The 19,831-nt window shown below is 40.9% G+C and overlaps 1 protein-coding gene across 1 annotated transcript in view; it reads right to left on the bottom strand.

Moving 5' to 3' along the window:
* Positions 1–1,745: 1,745 nt before the first annotated feature.
* Positions 1,746–19,831, bottom strand: part of LOC146002142 (phenoloxidase 3-like) — a 39,529-nt gene continuing 21,443 nt past the window's right edge. The window contains exons 9-16 of the mRNA XM_083139860.1: positions 18,625–18,786; positions 17,544–17,672; positions 11,998–12,192; positions 10,937–11,075; positions 5,409–5,635; positions 3,466–3,523; positions 2,942–2,958; positions 1,746–1,940 (exon numbers count right to left, since the gene is read on the bottom strand). Of these exons, the coding sequence (XP_082995986.1) occupies positions 1,746–1,940; positions 2,942–2,958; positions 3,466–3,523; positions 5,409–5,635; positions 10,937–11,075; positions 11,998–12,192; positions 17,544–17,672; positions 18,625–18,786 (1,122 nt within the window). The remainder of the gene's footprint in view (positions 1,941–2,941; positions 2,959–3,465; positions 3,524–5,408; positions 5,636–10,936; positions 11,076–11,997; positions 12,193–17,543; positions 17,673–18,624; positions 18,787–19,831) is intronic.

The raw sequence follows: 19,831 nt of genomic DNA, 5'->3' as shown, positions 1-19,831 counted from the left end.
TTTTTAAAAAAATGCTGTGTACTGGCAACATTGGTCGTGTCAGAGGACATCTATGTTATTCAATCAATGCTCAGATGATATAGAAGAGTTGAAAATTATCGTACAAAATGAAAGGTAGGTTATTTTCTTGTAAGATAAATTTCAATTGTTTGTAATGCATAAAATGCATTTAGTACTTGACATGCGATGCGTGCGGAAAACATTTTGTATTGATTTGATTTTTTGATTTGTTGTTTTAAGTCCACTTTATGCACAGTAAGGCTAATCGGGACTGGACCTACAGTTTAAAGTGGGATCCGAACCACTTGTGCCTCCACCGGGTATCGAACCCGGGACCCCTTGATTGCAAGGCGACGACGCTACCACTGCGCCATCGGGGAGGCCCCATTTTGTATTGAGAAGTAAGTTATAATTGTTTACGTAAAGTTTGACTCAAGCTTATGTCGATGTCACTCTTTTTTAAAATTACGGTTAGTATCTAAGTTGATTCATCCGTATTGATCTTGAGGAAAAGTGTAAGAAAGGGCGGATTTCGTCCGTGAAATAGGCGATGCGAGAAACATCCAAAAAGGGTATATCGACCTTGAAAACTGTGGGAAAAGAGAATATTTAAATTTCTTGGTCTTTTGAGACAATTTCATGGGTAGTCGTAATGAAGCATTTACTGGCTTAGAGGCTTATTTCATGGTGGGAATTTCTGTCAATGAGTTAGTAAGTTGGATTGGAGCTTTGTTGGATTATATAACTTATTATCAGAGCTAGGAATTTTAGGTGCAAAAATTTGCCAATAAAGGTGCAAAAAAGGTGCCAATTTTTGTACAAAAAAGGTGCTAAAATAGGTGATAATTTTTAGATCTAAAATTTATTGTGAGCAGTGCATACATATATGATTCAACTTGTCTGGATAAACACAGAGTATTATCTGGTTTTAAATCGTGTAATATAACTAAGCAAAGAAAATTTTCTGATACATTAGAAAGCGACATAAAGGAAAATATGCTTCTTCTTACTTGCTTAGAATTAGTCATCTAGAAAACTGTTAAAATAGATTACATTCAAAATTTCTATGTTCTTCTGAGTGAGGCTACATTTGCGGTTTCTAAGCAGATACTTGTAAGTTGAAAAAGAATGTTCAACGTCAACAGACACAAGTGGTGCGTATTTTGTTTTCAACCGGTAATCCACATCCTTGTTGAAGATTGTAGGGTTTGAACAACAATTCGTAAACAGTACAGCAACAAAAAAGCACAACTTCTAGCAATTGTAACGCGTCATTGTTGGCACTGTTTAAAGTCCACGTGCTTACTACATTAACGTCCAAGAACTGAAGAAAGCCGATTGATTGTTGTGCGGTAAACAAGAATCGCGTGCCAAGAAGCCGTGCCTCGAATGTGGGTGGGGTTAAACAGCACGCGAGTTATATTAAAACAATGATAAAGATGCAAAAAGGGCGGAAAGGTGCAAAAGGTTCTGAGAATGTGAAAAAGGTGGAAAAGGTTCTGAGATTGTGAAAAAGGTGCAAAAAGGTGCAACTGAAACACCATGAGAAGAATTCAATACGTGCTTATTTTGGGGATGGGTCATTTTTTTACCCATTTTCACACAAAATAATTTAAGGTGCAGCACCTAAAATTCCTAGCTCTGCTTATTATAAATAAAACTCACGTACATTTACCATGCTACATAAAACATTTATTAATTATTGATGATTTTTGCCGAAAATCTTTGAGTAGCATGGCGAATCCTTACTTTGTTCCAGGGTCTATTATTTTATTGAGAAATTTTATCTTAACGTCCTGCACAATCATATTCGGCGTAAGGAAATCGCTTAGAGTGGCACTCTCGTCTCCCCAGCGATCGAAAGGGTAGCTGAGGGGTCTTCTATCAGGATAATCTGAGTTCGGAACCCCGCACATGCACGAACCCTGGACTTCACGAACCTACAAAATATTTTCAACAAAGAATTGGCATTGATAACACAGATAAATGTATTGATACATTCCATACCAGGATTAATAACTACGCTAACATCATAGCAGACAATGTTCATGGTACATCTACTCCTCTGAAACATTCACAAATCACGTGGCCGGTTCTTCGATAAGTCTTAAGCCCTAGAAACCCACTTGTCTAGTCCTCTAAGTAAGTTGGAATATTATGGTCAATTATCTTGTCCACTAACCAGTTTGAATTAAGTTGAAACCACTTACCCTGTCCACTGACCAGTCTGAAAACAACAAGAACCAATTACCTCGTCCACTGACCAGTCTGAAAACAACAAGAACCAATTACCTTGTCCACTGGCCAGTCTGAAAACAACGGGAACCATTTACCTTGTTCACTGATCAGTTTGAAAGCAAAGGGAAATATTTACCTTGTCCACTGACTAGTCTGAAAGCAACGGGAACCACTTAACTTGTCCAGTGACCAGCCTGAAAGCAACGAGAACCACTTACCTTATCCACTGACCAGCCGGAAAGCAACGGGAACCACTTACCTTGCCCACTAACCAGTCTGAAAACAAGGGGGAAAATTTGCCTTGTTCACTGCCCAGCCTGAAAGCAACGGAGACCACTTACCTTGTTCACTGACCAGTCTGAAAACAACGGGAACCATTTACCTTGTCAGCTTGAAAAAAAACGGGAAACATTTACCTTGTCCATTGATCAGTTTGAAAGCAACGGGAAAAGTTTACCTTGTCCACTGACCAGTCTGAAAGCAACGGGAACCACTTACCTTGTTCTCTGACCAGCCTGAAAGCAAAGGGAACCACATACCTTGTCCACTGACCAGTCTGAGAAAAAAGGGAACCTCTTACCTTGTCCACTGATCAGTTTGAAAACAACGGGAAAATTTTACCTTGTCCAGTGACCAGCCTGAAAGCAACGAGAACCACTTACCTTGTCCACTGACCAGCCAGAAAGCAACGGGAACCACTTACCTTGTTCTCTGACCAGCCTGAAAGCAAAGGGAACCATATACCTTGTCCACTGACCAGTCTGAGAAAAAAGGGAACCTCTTACCTTGTCCACTGATCAGTTTGAAAGCAACGGGAAAATTTTACCTTGTCCAGTGACCAGCCTGAAAGCAACGAGAACCACTTACCTTGTCCACTGACCAGCCAGAAAGCAACGGGAACCACTTACCTTGTTCTCTGACCAGCCTGAAAGCAAAGGGAACCATATACCTTGTCCACTCACCAGTCTGAGAAAAAAGGGAACCTCTTACCTTGTCCAGTGACCAGCCTGAAAGCAACGACAACCACTTACCTTCTTCACTGCCCAGCCTGAAAGCAACGGAAACCACTTACCTTGTTCACTGACTCTGAAAACAACGGGAACCACTTACCTTGTCAGTTTTAAAAAAAAGCGGGAAACATTTACCTTGTCCATTGATAAGTTTGAAAGCAACGGGAAAAATTTACCTTGTCCACTGACCAGTCTGAAAGCAACGGGAACCACTTACCTTGTTCACTGACCAGCCTGAAAGCAACGGGAACCACATACCTTGTCCACTGACCAGTCTGAGAAAAAAGGGAACCAGTTACCTTGTCCACTGATCAGTTTGAAAACAACGGGAAACATTTACCTTGTCTACTGACCAACCTGAAAACAACGGGAACCACTTACCTTGTCCACTGACCAGTCTGAAAACAACGTGAACCACTTACCTTGTCCACTGACCAGTTTGTAAAAGAAAGGGAAAAATTTGCCTTGTCCACTGATCAGTTTTGAAAAAGAAGTGTTCCCCTGTGCCTAGCACCACGCCATGAAGGCGTATAGGGGGTGTGGGGGTAACGCCCCTCACTTCCTTGATCCGGTCGTGAATGGGAGTGATGTGATCAGCACCACGCCCCTGACCGCCTTTACCCCCCAGGGTTTCCCCCGGGTACCCATGTTATTCGACGCTGGGTGGACGCCGGGGCCGCTTCCACCGTTAGAAAAGTTCCCGGATTTGAACCGGCCGGGGATCGAACTCGGGACCTTTAGCATGGTAGTCAGACGCGTTACCGACTGAGCCACCGCGGCCACAGTTTGAAAGCAACGGGAAAAATTTATTTTGTCCACTGACCAGTTTGACTGCAAGGAGAACCACTTACCTTGTCCACTGACCGGTCTGAAAACAACGGGAACAATTTACCTTGTCCGCTGACCAGTTTGAAAAATAAACGGGAAACATTTACCTTGTGCACTGACCAGTTTGAAAACAACGGGAACCACTTACCTTGTTCACTGACCAGCCTGAAAGCTACGGGAACCACTTACCTTGTCCACTAACCAGTCTGAAAACAACGGGAACAACTTACCTTGTCCACTAACCAGTTTGAAAACAATGGGAATCACTTACCTTGCCCACTGACCAGTCTGAAATCAACAAGAACCACTTACCTAGTCCACTGACCAGTCCGAAAACAACATGAACCATTTACCTTGTCCACTGACCAGTTTAAAAAACGGGAACATTTACTTCATCCACTGACTAGTCTGAAAACAACGTGAACCACTTGTCCACTGACTAGTCTGAAACCGATGCGTACTACTTACCTTGTCCACTGACCAGTGCGAAACCGATGCGAATCATTTATCTCGTCCACTGAACTGACAGGTGTGAAACCGATGCGAAGCACTTACCTCGTCCACTGACCGGTGTGAAACCGATTAAAACCACTCACCTCGTTCATTGACGGGTGAAACCGATGCGGACCACTTACCTCGTTCACTGACCGGGGTGATACCGATGCGATCCACTTACCTCGTCCAATGACCGGTGTGAAACCGATAAGAATCATTTACCTTATCCAATGACCAGTCTGAAAACAACGTAAAAACTTACCTTGCCCACTGACCAGTTTGAAACCGCTGCAAACCCACTTACCTTGTTCACTGACCATTGTGAAACCGATGCGAATCCCATTCCTCGTCCACTGACCAGTCTGAAGACAACAGGAACGACTTATCTTGTCCACTGACCAGTCTGAAAACAACGGGAACCATTTACCTTGTCAACTGACCAGTCTAAAACAGATGAGAACCATTTACCTTGTCAACTGACCAGTCTGAAACAGATGAGAACCACTTACCTTGTCCAGTGACTAGTCTGAAGACAGCTGGAATCATTTACCTTGTCCACCGACCAGTCTGAAACCAATGAGAACTACTTACCTCGTTCACTGATCAGTCCTAAGACAAGAGGAACCACTCACCTCGTTCACTGACCAGTCTAATAACAACGTGAACCACTTACGTCGTTCAATGAAAGGCGTGAAACCGATGAGATCCACTTACCTCGTCCACTGACGGGTGTAAAACCAATGCGAAATACTTACCTCGTCCAATGGCCGGTGTGAAACCGATGAGAACGACTTACCTCATCCACTGACCAGTCTTTGAACAACGGGAAATACTTACCTTGTCAACTGACCGGTCTGAAACCATGACGACCAACTCGCACTCCAGACCCTCCTCAGAGCCTCTCGGGACGAGCAAGTGAGGCGGCCAACCACATCCGGGATAAAATGTCATATTTTCCGGTTGACTTTTTTGATCCACCAGAGTGCTGAAGGTGTCCCAGTTGTAGTTGATCACTGATGACTGGTTCGAGAGACGGGTTATCGTGTGAGCCTTCCCTGCAGGAACTGGAAGATGAGAATCAATCGCGGGTTGTGCTACAGTTATGCCTTCCATGTAATGCAATATGCAGGGTCTTCAAAAATAATTGAGTGCATTTCAGTGTTGAGTAGTGAAAGAACCAGTATTAATGAACAGTATTGTGGAACAACTAAAACAGTTTATTGGGTACTGAGTTACCCGCAATGTTCTAAAAATTTGCGATCGGTTTATTTTCAGATGGATATTGTTTTGTTTGTTTGTTGATTTAGGTCGACTTTGTGCACATCGACTTTCGCTCTCTACCATTCCATCTCTCTGATGTTTAACTCAAGGGAATTGGATATCTGTCGTTTTCATTTCGGTCACAGCAATGAGTGCTTAATTATCTGTGTGTCACATACTTAAGGTGTCTCTTGATATTTCCCCACCTGTGTGTGTGTGTATGCAGATGGCGAGAGGTATCAACTGTCTTCATCTCACATTGTACAAAGCCAACCGCCTATGAACAAATGAATTGCGATCGTTTATTAATGAATAGAATTCTAGGATTCAATAGTGACTTTTTGTTATCGACAGCTATACTGAACGCAACCCAAACTGGCGGCTGGGAAACAGCGAATCAGCGATCAGTTGAATTTTCTTCGACTGAGATCGGGCATTTTCGAGTCACAAGGTACCGAACGTTGTTCGCGGGACGAAACAAATGAGCGCTGGGTACCCCACATGTTGCCAAACGTACTGTAAAACGAGAAAGGGTCTTCTCGGGGAACGGTTTTTTCAGCACCAGAAATCAGCGGGGTTAATGGTACAACTATACACGCGGTCCTGAACGATGAAGTTTCCGGAAGGACCACCCACATGTCGCAATGCAGGCGGACACACAGTCGCTTGGCAACGTTGCTTCGGGAGAGCGACGTGATCCCAAGAGCTTTTACATCGCAACTAGTTTGTTGACACCCATCGGACCACACCCCCCCGAAAATGATTGGAGGACAGGACGCGCCAGAAATAGTCATAAAGGTCATCCGCCAGTTGGAGTTGCGATCTTTCAAGTCTTGTGAGCGCGATTGACCCAGTTCGTTCGATGTTGAGTGAATTTCTGTCTTAGGTTTCCAGTACGTATAAGTTGCTAAAGTTTGGGACATTGAATAGAAAACGCACAAGTGAGTGAAACTCTTTGTTCTGTGATTCAGCATGTGTGTTTAGTTAGATATTAGACTAGAGTAAATTAGTCTTTTAAATTACATATTTACTTTTCTATAATGAAATATGTGTAATTTGTTTAAGCAAACATAAAAGAGGGCTTCTCGATGTTAACAAAAATATGATTAAAAACTAGGTGCACACCCCTACAAGCAATTCTGCTGGTACCCATGCTTATTTATTTATTTATTAACCAGTCGCCTATGACAGAGCAAATGCACCAATTATAATAGGCATTTCAATTTGCTATATACAAATATCATTTACATAAATACAAACGCATAGTGGTTATTACACAATGGGTCCTACAGAGTGTAATATCCTTCAAGGTGGGTCCCGGACTGAAAAAGGTTGAGAACTAATGATCTAGGGTGTTCGGGAAAAGGAACTTAAGTCACTAACAAAATCACTGTTGACGTATCTTCTCAATTTCTTATTGCACTTCCTGATCATTCCGCCTCAGTCTGTAGAAACCACCACACGACGATCCGATCTGGTTACGCTGCAACTCTTCCCTTCTTCCAGGTTGCGAGTTCACCGTTCAAGTTCCTTTCCGGGCTCGAACTCACTATTCCCTTCCGCTTTTCACTGTGACGATATATCAAAAATGTAAACTGCTCGAGTCACTGCAAATTTTCCGAGTTTTATCAGCAACACTCGCGCGACATGAACCGCAAAGACGAGACGCCATAACTCCCTTTCGTTGACCGCCCTCTTGCGCCAAAAACCAGCACAGTCTATTATTTAAGAGGGGAGTGAAGTCTTTTTCATCCTCATTCGTTCCGGAGGAAATCATAAGTCCTACAATAATCGGTTATAAGATTAAATTTACAGCAGGTAGTTTTCTTTATGATTGTTATTTTAATAGCAGACATTGTAGGCATGATATGCTTGTTGGATTATGACTGTACAGAGACTTTACACATGCCCAATAGAAAATCACACTTATAATATGCTCTTTAATTGGTTCAGCTAGACTTGAAAGAAAGAAACAGACAATCGCCGTTTTGACTTACGTATGTGCCATTTCCTGAACGCCCTAGATAAAAGTGTGAGGGGGGAGGGGTGTATGTGTGTGTGTGTGTGTGTGTGTGCACAGATGGTCGTTTCGGAGAACTGCGTAGAGAATTAGAATGCATACCTTACACGGGGGAGGTCCAGAATAGCTCTGGAGAACTTGGGGAAAAATATCCAAAATCCAGCAGGTAATTATAAAATGATGCCTGCTATGATTATTTATTAATTCTGTAAACTTCCCAAAACAGTAGAAAGTTTTCATAAACCGTGTGTGAATTAGTTCCCATCAAGCATTCCAGGTGGCAGCACGAGTGCAAGAGTGTGTAAGATCTAAAATTACAAAGCATGTGCTGGAACTCAATGATGGTCAGAAGCCTACACAAAATAAGAAGGTCTCCGTAATTAGGTGCACTGTCAGGTTTCCCCAATAATGGTGTGTGTGTGTGTAGGAAGGCAGGGTGTGAATAGATTGTTCTCTTTCTCTGTTGCAAGGTCGGCTGCTTAACTGGCTAAGTTGCGCAAATAGTAACAAAGAATAAATATCAGACAAATGTTAAACAGCACTGAAAATGTATGCATAGATCATGCATAAATGGCAGAAATCATGAATGTGTGGGGGCCCTACCTCCACATCCTCCTTCCCTCTATATCCCTTAATTCTCTTCCGATCTAAACAGAGTGTACAGGGGTGCACCGAATAGGGTGCTCAGGGTAAGAACTCCCACCACCCCTTTGTAGTTCATTCTCCTAATGACAGTGATAAATTCGCTCCATTTATTGCGTTCAGATTGTTCTACCCTGTAACGTTTTTATATTCACATATCACAAACGCTACATAATTGGAAAATTTCACGTTAAATATTAGTTTAATTTTCCGCCATCAGAGGTCGTTTGTCCTCGATAGCTCAATGACCAGTGCTGCCTCTTGCGGCAGACTTGGTACAAGCGCGCAGGTCGTAAAACACCTCGGCAGTGCTTCAATGACTTTTGGTACCGACGGGAACGAGAAGGTCAACTCCTTTCGCACAACATAGCCAGCGAGAGACGTGCCCAGCGAGCTGCCTTGACGGACGAAGGTTTCCTCGTTTGCCATTTTGTGAATGGGCCAGTACCATAGAGGAAAGGGGCATAAATAGGGCAGCCGCATTACAAGGACTTTGAGGCCAAAGTTTGTTTGGCGTAGGTACGTAATTTCTCTCTGCTGTGATAATGAACTTAACATCTTTGTGCTGAAGTTCCACGTCGTATTCCCTTTAATAATGCATGAGCATTGCGCGTAAAACTTTTGTTGCACTCTGGTTTCCCCCCCCCCTTTTCCCCCTTCTTGTGTGTCGCCTTTTTGGGCGCTTGGAACGCTTTTAAGTGAATCAACGAAAGATAAATATACGTTAAAATTAGTGGGAACTGAATCAACTAATTGTCACTTGATATTCGGCAAAAAAAAAAACTATTTTTTTTGTCTTTAAAGGTCCTGGTTTTCCTAAGTGATTAATAACAAGTGAACCTTTTGTGCAGCGAACTATTATTGCAGTTTTGTGCCAATCTTGCGATGCGTACCTTACGCTGGAATCTTATGATTTGACTTGGCAGTCATAAAAGGGGCGTCGAGTTGAAGTCCTCCTCTCATAAGCAAATTTTACGAACCTTTATTCCCCTTTATTAATTGATTCGGACATTTTGGTCCTTTTGTACCTTTCCACCTTTTCCACGGTAGCATTAAGAATCAGGAGAATTGGAATAATATTGTATAAAAAGGGAAATTTGTTAATGTAAAAGCAAATCAGCGTGATGCAAAAGAAAACTTGCTTGTAACAAACACATGAATTGTAGAGTATCGTTAGTTGTTAAATCTTTATGTTTGAATGGGTAGAGGGAAGACCAATGTATGGATTGAATACGTGTTGTTAACGGAGTGAATGGTTGAAATCAGTTAAATTAACACACGCAGGACGTGTCTTTTGAATTTTGACGTGGACGCACGTCTCTTGTAAAATTAGTATTTGACTTAAGTCGACCTTGTTGGTATTGGGCTATTTTTACGTGTTGATTGTTATTTATGAAATACACGATATTTGTGCAATGCAATACTCTGTTGATGATTGAACATAGTAGATTGTATTTTTTACCTTATTAAAAAGCTAATGCGCACCAGCAAATAAAAACGCGCATGAGATATTCGTCACGCGGTAACCTTAGACAGATATCAAGGTACTGCTGGGTAGTTTTCGCATTTTTGTGAGTGCAAGACAAAACAATAAGAGCGAACGATATAGAAATTGAGAGTGTGAATAAATTCAACGGAGAAGGCACAGAGTGCTATTCGTTGTCGGACCCTTCATTTTGTGCGTGCTTTATATACATATATATATATAGGGTGTACATTTGTTGCAGGTCTTTGTCTCGCGCTTCTCGTCGACTGTGCTTGTAGACTCCTGCATTCTCGTACGAGAAGGGCGACACAAAATAGTATTTGTGATATATAGTGTGGGTTTTTACTCTAACTTGAAGTTGCGATCGCCACACAGCCGCTTCGTCACAAATTTATGTGCGATCGTGACCTAAACCACACCATACCATCACAACCCATAGGACTTGAACCGCCCCTTCCTACAGAGATCCTGCGTGAGCCTCAGCTTTACGCTGAGTATTGAACCTTGCTACGAACGCACTTACAGGATGGGCAGGCAGAACTACTCACATTCTCGATCTTAGCCGTAATGAAAGTGTTGCGGTGAGCACCATACTCCGGTTTCCTTTAACCGCTCACTCCTATGCTACGCATTGAGTGACCCAAAGAATCTCTGATCCAGGCACATCGATAAGAAGAACTCTTTACCTGAGAACACCCATCCCACAAAAACATTTTAATTTAATTAATATACATTTTTTGGTGTGTTAACAGTGTATCACCTTTATACATCACCATTACTTCATCACGTCAATAAAAAGTACAGCATGTAATCCACTTATACTTAAAAATAATATAATTTACTTATGAACATATAAAACTGATACAAACGCCGTGCCCAGTAAGAATAAACTTTGTGTTTATAGATGAAACCATACCATACATACAATCTACAAAATAATGCAGAATATTTACTCACGATGAACTGCAAATCTATCCATCTGAATCAACAAGTCCTTTTGAACATTGAAACCAGGCTTTACGTGTCCTTTCAAATATTTTGGCGCTAGAAATACTCTGACTGTTCCTTTCTTATCCCTTTTCCCATTATTTTCCACCTGAAAGAATTGACAAGAAATAAGTAAAGCACGATAATAATGTTCCTGAACGAACTTCATGTGGGGTGCCTAATTCCTAGCATAGTTAGACCACAGATAAGGGTATATAAGCAGATCTGGAACGAAGGCAGGAAAACCGGTGCACTCACCTCCTGCCGAGAATAGCCATTCGCAAGAAGTTTTGTAATAATCCGCTGAGAGGCGCAGCGAGGCACCACTTGCACTCTTGCCTCCACTTATTCTGCCAAAAGGAATAAGAGATGGCGCTGCTGAATTTGACCGCTGTCGAGGTCAAGAACTGACGTTACGAGACTCCCCCTCCCCCTATACCTTTATCTGTGGTTAGACGAAGGTGATACTGTGTGGTAAGTTTATTCGAAGGATTGTTTATTCTTTAATAGTGATGTCTACTGAACGGAAACTTTTCGGATGAACATAACACAAAATAACAGGCACTGCAACTGTTCAACGAGAATCGTCTGACATTGGTAGATAGAACATTACAGGGCCAGATTAAGGTGGGTGCTATTGATGCTGCAGCATTAGGTCCATTCCTGAAATAGGCCCAGATGAAAACAGACGAGAATTTTCCGAAAGCTGAACAGTTTTCTTTTGCTATATTAATCTGAAAATAACCTTAGAATGAAATTTGGAGCCTCAATTTCAGACACCTAGACACAGCGTTAGTTATTATACAGTTAATATGTATATGCGCTGTGACGTAACTATAACGTCGTTGTGTTTATTGTTCACCGAAGATTTCAAGCATCAGGCCCAATTTCGTCTTAATCCGGCCCTGAGAACATACTCCACCCTACACAATTCCACATGCATATGCAGTTAGTGTACCACTTCAGTGGCGTCTTCTCCATGTTAACCTATTTTTTCGCAGGTACGCACTTGCGCAGAGAGCTGTGCTTACCTGTATGGTGTATGTGAAGTTCTTATGCTGCAGGTGCTGGTAGCGGACGTAAACATGTTGAGACTTCTTGAAATCAGTTCCGTAGGCGAGCTCAACCTCCTTGTGTTGCCAGAATGTGATGAAGGTGTTCGGTTCCGTGGAATCGACGGAGTTCACTTCAACACTCTTGGCCACGACGCCAGGGAACTCCAGGTGCTGCGAGAGAAAAAAACGCGAGCGTGAACAACATTCTGGCCCCTTCTAGTTCGCTGAACTTTTTGACACTTTACGCACGGCCATGAAATTAGGCGGATGGCAGAAATTCGCGCTGTTGCCACGTCGGAGCACAGCCCCGTGTGTTCAGAGGTTTAAGAGAATGAAATATCTCGTTGCAGAGTTAGTCTTTGTAATCCATGTGATACAAACTGACAGTATTTGCTCGAAAGGTCAGGGATGTGAAGTGTATGCCCCAGAGATAGGTCGGTTTGACGTTCGAACTAGGCAAGGTTAATGGGTTGGATCAATCGCTTGTTCTCCTCGTGATGACGAAACGACGGTAAGAGGTGAATTTAACCATTGAAACGAAATCCAAATCTATGCGCTAGTGTTGCAATATGCAGATACTGAACACGCGAAATCGAGATCCGCATTTCCTCATATAAGATGCTTTCTCCTTTATAAACAATAAGCCTTTGTATTACAGTTTATGGCTTCAGATAAGTTGAATATAGAGACTGATAGCTACGCATTATACATGAATTTTATTTTTTTTTCTCGATGTTTAAAACGAGCAAAAAGATATTTTGTTTCAATATGTTACAATGTTACAATATAAACACAAAATCTAATACAAATAAATAATACACCCTACAATGTAATTTGATGAAGTTTGGTGAATCACTCTATGAGTTTCTTGAGCAGTGATCAAAATATATTTAATCTGTGGTGCATGACTTGGTAACTTCAAGTTGCCATCCAACCGTTTGACGGCGCTAGTGTCTACTGAATCTCCTTTTCCGCAGTTATGGTAAACATTCTTACCAAGAGATTGTTCTTGTTCTGGTATTTAATATTTGCATATCGCAACACTGTAGTTCCATCGCTTCACGTGGCTTCACATTAAAGTGATGCATTCACTTTACCTCTAACACGTCATTGTACATAAAAACTTGAGGTGTAACCATGGATACGGGCAGGAGTTGGGTTCCGGTGTCAGGCTGGTGCAAGGAAATGACGTTCAACCAAGTGGACGAATAGCGGTGTTCAAACTCAGGATATTCAACAAATGCCTGTTTGCTGCTTTAAACGTTGATTTGATTCGTTAGCACGCACCACGTGATCATACACCACACACTACACCGGTCCTTAACGTAGTGCAAACGGTGCAGACACCAAATACACTAATTGACACAAAATCAACGAAGTAGACGAGTCGGTGTTGCACCGTATAACCAACTAGACAAGCGCAAGTGCAGAGAGTCAAACAGTGTAGTGAACTAGACGGGACTTGTTTGATTTTCTTATCTGCCATCGCTCAAGCATCTGCCGGTAACATGACAATTCCAACTTCGGTTACACGAAAGCACACAAAATTATGAAACTGCATGGTTTTTCGCACTTTCGTGAGAGGATTAAGGGCGACTTCTAAATACATATACAATCATCCACAACATTTCTGTAGTTTTGGCCTTGAAGCAGAGAATATACAGGGTGTTCATAAAGTCCCGGTACCATTCCGAGCTATGTTCTTTTGTAATGGTACTGGGTCTTTATGAACACCCTGTATAACCTTCGTGGACAAGTGCGGTGCGAAATCCTGAGGGAAGAAAGGGGGTTTCTCCTCACCCAAAATATTGTTCTAAAGAAAACAGCCACCAAAGAATTTCCTGCGCGCTGGGAGGGGGGAGTTTTTGTTTAATCGGGAAATAAGCAATTAATTTTCACTTTAAATATACTTCACTAAGGATGATATCGAAAACACACACAAAACAACGAAGGATAATGTCTGCGCGTGTGTTTGTGAGAATTGCATGTTCTTTCTTTCTCTCTCTCTTATCTCTCTCTCCTATAGTAATATGATTAAGCCTTCTTTCGTTTCCATATTAAAAACACTAAGTTGCTGACCAAGGCGGATTTATTAAGAAATAACACAGACACAACATCAACAGAAGAAGGAAAGAAATAAAAGAGAGAGGATCGGAAGAGAAGGAAGAAAAAGAGAGATGGTTTGGGATAAGAAGCATGGGAGAGGCCACAGAGAAGATATGCAAAGTGCTGAGGAAAGTGGGTATAAGAACTTTCAGGAAGGGAGGACGTCCTGGGTTAAGTATAGCCAGAAAGAAGAAGAAAGAAAAGAAAGAGGAAGAAGAGGAAGGGGTTATCTACGAAGTGAAGTGCAGAGGATGCGAAAGTGTATATATAGGGGAAACGAAGAAGAGGCTGAAGGACAGGTTAAAGCAACATAAGGATGATGTGAGATTGAAGAGAGACAGGAATGCCATATTCAAATAAACTAGAGAAACGGGACATGAAGTAGAATGGGATTCGGATAGGCGAATAGAAAAAGAGAAGAGAGAACTAGTGAGAAAATGGAAGGAGGCCAAAGAAATAGAGAAGAAAGGGGAAGAAATCATGAATTGGAATGGCGGACTCAAGATAAACAAGGAATGGAAGAGTGTGTTAGAGAAAGTTGAAAGGATGAGAAGAAGGAAGGAAGGAAAAAGTAGAAGAACGAACAAGGAAGAAAGAGAAGAGAAGAAGTCCAGGGTAGGAGGTAGTAATCTATACCCAAAAGGCAGGAGGGGTGGAGGAATGATAAACAGGTAGTTCCAGACTCTTGCTAATCTTGACCTGTCAATCACCTGTCAGTGTGGTACGTCCATTAGTCAACTGTCAAGAGGCGATGTGTATTTATTTCCTTTGGAGAAATCGTCCAAGATAAGGACTGTCAAGATGATTTGTTTTTGTGTGGTTAGTCACCCTGATATGTGTATGTAATCTTTCTGTATCTGTATTTAGTCATTTTAGTTTTGTTCTTCGTCTGAGGCAGACCCTGAAACAGGGTGGAAACGTTACTTGTTAAGTGTTTTTATTTCTTAATAAATCTGCCTTGGTCAGCAACTTAGTGTCTCTCTCTCCTATATCTCTCTTCCAAGAGACCATTAACAGCAGCGGCGGCTCTAGGATTAATCATCTAGGGGTGGTGAGGGAGTGCTGAATGAAGTTTAAGGGGTGCGACGTAAGGAAAGCATGAAATATGCATGCAACCGTTAGGCACTACATCAAATGTCAATCAACTTCTAGTAGGCATCTATGATAATATGCCAATGGAACAGCTGTTTTTTCTAATCGCGGCGATGAGGTTTTGCATTACGGAGGGAAGTGGCGCGATTTTCTCTGAGATCGAGTGTGTATAGCCGATGCGCTAGCAACGTTAACGACCGGCTGGCTTTGAAGTCCACGGAGCGCGCCCACCAGCTGCAACAATCACATTCAACGCAAAGTGTCGCCACCTTGTCCCTCCGCGCACAAGCACCTTCCCACGGTCTCCACATTGAAGTTGCAAACTACGGCAACAGCGTATCCGCAGTCATGCGACTGAGACTCCACGTGGAGTAGACGAGCAGAATGACAGCTGCGCCCATTGGCTGAAGGTTGAGTGTGATTGGACGAAAACATCTCGCCCGCTATTTATCCCCACCCACGTTTGTGGCGGCGGCTTTCTTCAGTTCTTTTACGTTAACGATGTATGCGTGGACTATACTTACAGTCACGCGGGATAGGATTCGGTATTTGTCGTGTGAGAAATATTTTGTTTTATCGAGTAAACTGACGTTATTTTGGCGGAGTTCGAGCGCACTTACCGTCACAAGGGAACCGTAACGTTTGTATTTGGGGCGCGAAAATAGTCCTGTATTACTGAGGAAACTTGCGCGATTTTCGTGGAGATTCAGTGCGCACTAGCATCACACAGGGGTCATACAGCGCCAGAATTAATGGAAAATAACTTCCTAGAAAGTCTTTTTTAGTGTATGAAACTATGGCGAACAATTAAAAATACTACTTTAAAATCAGAATGCAGGTATATTTCTGGGTAGCTATATTTGACAGTAAAACATACTAAAATATAGACGCGAATTGTGCACCGAAAATCCAGAAACAGATCACTTGAATAAACAATTCTTTACAACAATGCGACGAAAGAAAGACAACGGACGCTAATTGTTACAGACTGCCACCGGTACAGAAAAGCAAATGTGGCCATTTAGAGTATAGGATCAATGTTTGCCTGTTGTGTACAGAAACAGGGTTCGCTCTTCAACATCTACCATTCGAACCTGAATATGACGACATGATATAATATGACATTGTACGGAATAGTGTTTTCGGTTAAACATAGGTTTTGAAAAGGGAGTACTGAAGGTGCGCGGAAGAAAATTAAAGGGTGTGCAAGCATCCTTCGCGCCCCCTGGCACCGCCCCTGCATCTCAACTATTTTGTAATTCATTGATACTTTAACCAGTTGGTAAAGGAATTAGTTTCCTACACTCATAAATATGTGATGTGTGTGAAACTAATAACGGTACCAGTTTCATAGATCCTAGACACATTAAAATCGGATATTTTGTGTTTCGCATGGTTCGTAGCTACTTACCAATTATGTATTGCGGAACATAGTTCAAGGTGCCATTATGCTTTACACGAAAAAAAAAATATATATATATTCACATAGAGAGTAATTTCTTTGACTCCTTTTTTCACTTCCATGACACAGAATATGGCGGGCAAATCTTGACTACCGTAGTGGGCATGCAGTGTTTCCAACATCCTTCACCGAAAAATACCTACTATCGTGTTCGTCACTTGTGCAAATTGTACATTATGCACGGGTAGCTGACGGATAGCCCCACGAACCATTTCCGATAAGGTTAGGTTAGGTTTGGTTTGGTTACGTTAGGCAAGCATAGTAAAAAAAAAGGGGGGTTGAAACAATGACAGGGGCTTACGTCATCAAACGTATGCAGCATCAGGTTGTTGTAGGGCAAGCAAATGAAAGCAATGGCAATTGTGCATCGGTGAGATATTTCTCTTGAAAAATACATGATTTCCCGGTCAAATGTATTCCACGATGAAAGAAAATACCTCGACGAACGTTTTAAACCTTGTAGAAACTAATTTCCGTAAGTAGTTTCTTGTGTAAAATTGAAGAAATGTGTCTCCGATGTATGAAACTGTTACCCTAATAACAAAATAAATATGTACATCATATAATAAATCATGTGTGTATGTGTGTGTGTGTGTGTGTGTGTGTGTGTGTGTCTGTGGGCGTAAAGTAATGTTTTCGCATCCTAGAGATAAAGAAAACTGTTTTTAGGGAAATGGGAATGGGCTGCTGTAGAATGTGGGCTGGGCATGTGCTGTACATCATCTTCACCACCTACATTGGACAATCATTACCTTACAGCCTTGAATAACGTTGGCTCCTTGAAATCGACAAGCCGTGGGTTCGATTCGAGGCTCAGTATTCGATTAGTCTATCTGAACATAAAAGCTTAACTGTACGTTACCTTCTTCTTATGGTATGGCTCGAAGTGGCGTTTGTGCTCCATGAAGATGTTGTCCATCAGTTTATGCCATCTGTAAAATACAGGATCCCTGGCAGACGTCTCTATCGTACCCACGACACCCATCACGTCCTGCCCAATTAAGAAAAAGCATTAAAAAGTTTTAAAAGGCACAGGAGATTATTCTTTTTTAAATATTTATATTTTTCATTACAAGTGAACCGCCCTGTATATGCATGTTTTTGAAATTACATTATATTGTTTTATATTACTGCGGGAAAGTGAAAATAAACCTGGCCATTATTGTAAAATTATTCTGTATTATTTTTTTGTCCACTTCATCACTATTTGAAATGATAGAATAGAAAATATCATCATTATTACCATAAGATCATCGTAAGGTGAAGAAGTTTAAATGTGGATATTGTCGTTAACAATTATCATACGAACTCTCTAGCCTTCTTCTTTTCCATCCCTGTCTATTTCCATCAGATCTATCTCAACGTTATCACTCCATCTTCGTCTTGGCCTTCCTACAGGTCTCCTTACCATCAGGTTTCCCCACAAGAATCCTGTAAACTCCCCATTCGTGCCACATGGCCTGCCTACCTAAGTTGGCAACCATTGCCAATGAAGGTGCAATCTCTGAAGATACAGATGCCAAGTTGAAGCAACTAGTTACGGGTTTCATCTAAATTAATCGGTGTACAAAAGGTAGTATTTGCAGGGGATGGAGCAAGTAAAGAAACAAACTCTATTGCGGCAAAAATTTAGTGGTTAAAATTGTGAATGTGAATATCTTGAGGTAAATCAGTGCTTGTTGAATCCATGATATGCATTTGAACATTTCTGAATGACTTTGAAATTATGTACGTATTATCACTGTCTTTGTTATCACGCGAAAACTGGATGTAGAGATGTTGGATATTGAACTTAATTATTCTAATAATAATAAGGGTGGTTTTAATTATTTTTCTTGTCGAAAGATAATTAGGAGAAAAACTTTTTTGCGTTCCTGCACAACTGGCTTCTACAGATCTAATAATACATACAGCAAGCAAGAACAAATAAATATAATATTTACCGGTTGAACGCCAGTTGGATCCTCAATATATGCTAGTGCCGTATGACCATTGTTGTGAAGATCTCCATAATATTCTTTGTTGTAAGAGAGAATAGAAGATTCCACAACGTTTCCCAAAAGGTCAATCCCATCCTCCCCAGACAGCGACTTATTTTTGTCCTCCTGCAGAAGTAAAGCATTTACCATAGAGATTTAGGTTCAACAATCAATGCGAAAATGAGCCAACTGTGTCTCTCACTAACAAAGCTCTAACAATGATCCTGAATTAAAGCAAGTTGGAGTTACGATTATGCAATCATCTGAATTAACCGAATGCCTCCTTCGTTTACCCACATGGGTTATTGTATTACCGTGATTGGTAATACAGCAATTTACACAATTCGTACATTGACACAGATTAAGCTAAGTCAATGCTACTTCGGAGAAAAAACATTAACTTTTTATCATAATATTGACAAGTGGCAATTAAATATAGATTTTAAATTAATACCAAGAATCAAGATTTATATATAATATGTTCTTATTTTATTAATATTTAGGGACAATTACTAAAAAATTGATGCAAGTAGTTTTTTTTATTATCGATGTCAATTCATATGGTAAAGTTATATATCCTTGTGCAACTATGTGAATAACCTTCACAACATTGTTTCGTTTCAATGAAGTAGTTAAATATGCAGAAATATGTTCGATTTGTATACCTCAAATGTATAATTTTCCATTTTTACCATTAATATAATTATAATTAATCTTAAAATTCTTAAAGGAACTTTTAGAATCTAACACGTTCAATTTTGTAGAAAGAGTGACCACAGAAGGCATTAAGTTTAGGAACGAGTAGAACAAAGAGCCCTCAAGTAACTGTAGACATTTTGAAATTATGATATTGGTATCTTATGACATGCATGATCAAGGGCGTCCGCAGGATTTTTTCTCGGGGGGCAGTTAGAAACTTTTATTATTATTATTATTATCATCATCATTGTTATTATTATTATTGCTATTATTTCTGTGGTTATGATTATTATTATTACCACTACTACTACTACTACTACTAGCCTACTATTTACGTTTATATTTTTTTTAAATTACATACATTTGTAATTTCCATATTCTTTGTATTATAGACTGTAAGCTTAAATGTAACCCTACTTAAAAAAATAACTTGTTACAAAGTTTCGCTACAATTTCACCATTCGAATTTCAT

This window comes from Lepisma saccharinum, chromosome 18, assembly GCF_977018435.1.
Source record: "Lepisma saccharinum chromosome 18, izLepSacc3.1, whole genome shotgun sequence".
Lineage (NCBI taxonomy): Eukaryota > Metazoa > Arthropoda > Insecta > Zygentoma > Lepismatidae > Lepisma > Lepisma saccharinum.
Note: the sequence above shows the minus strand (reverse complement) of the source record. Positions and strands in the feature narration are given on the sequence as shown.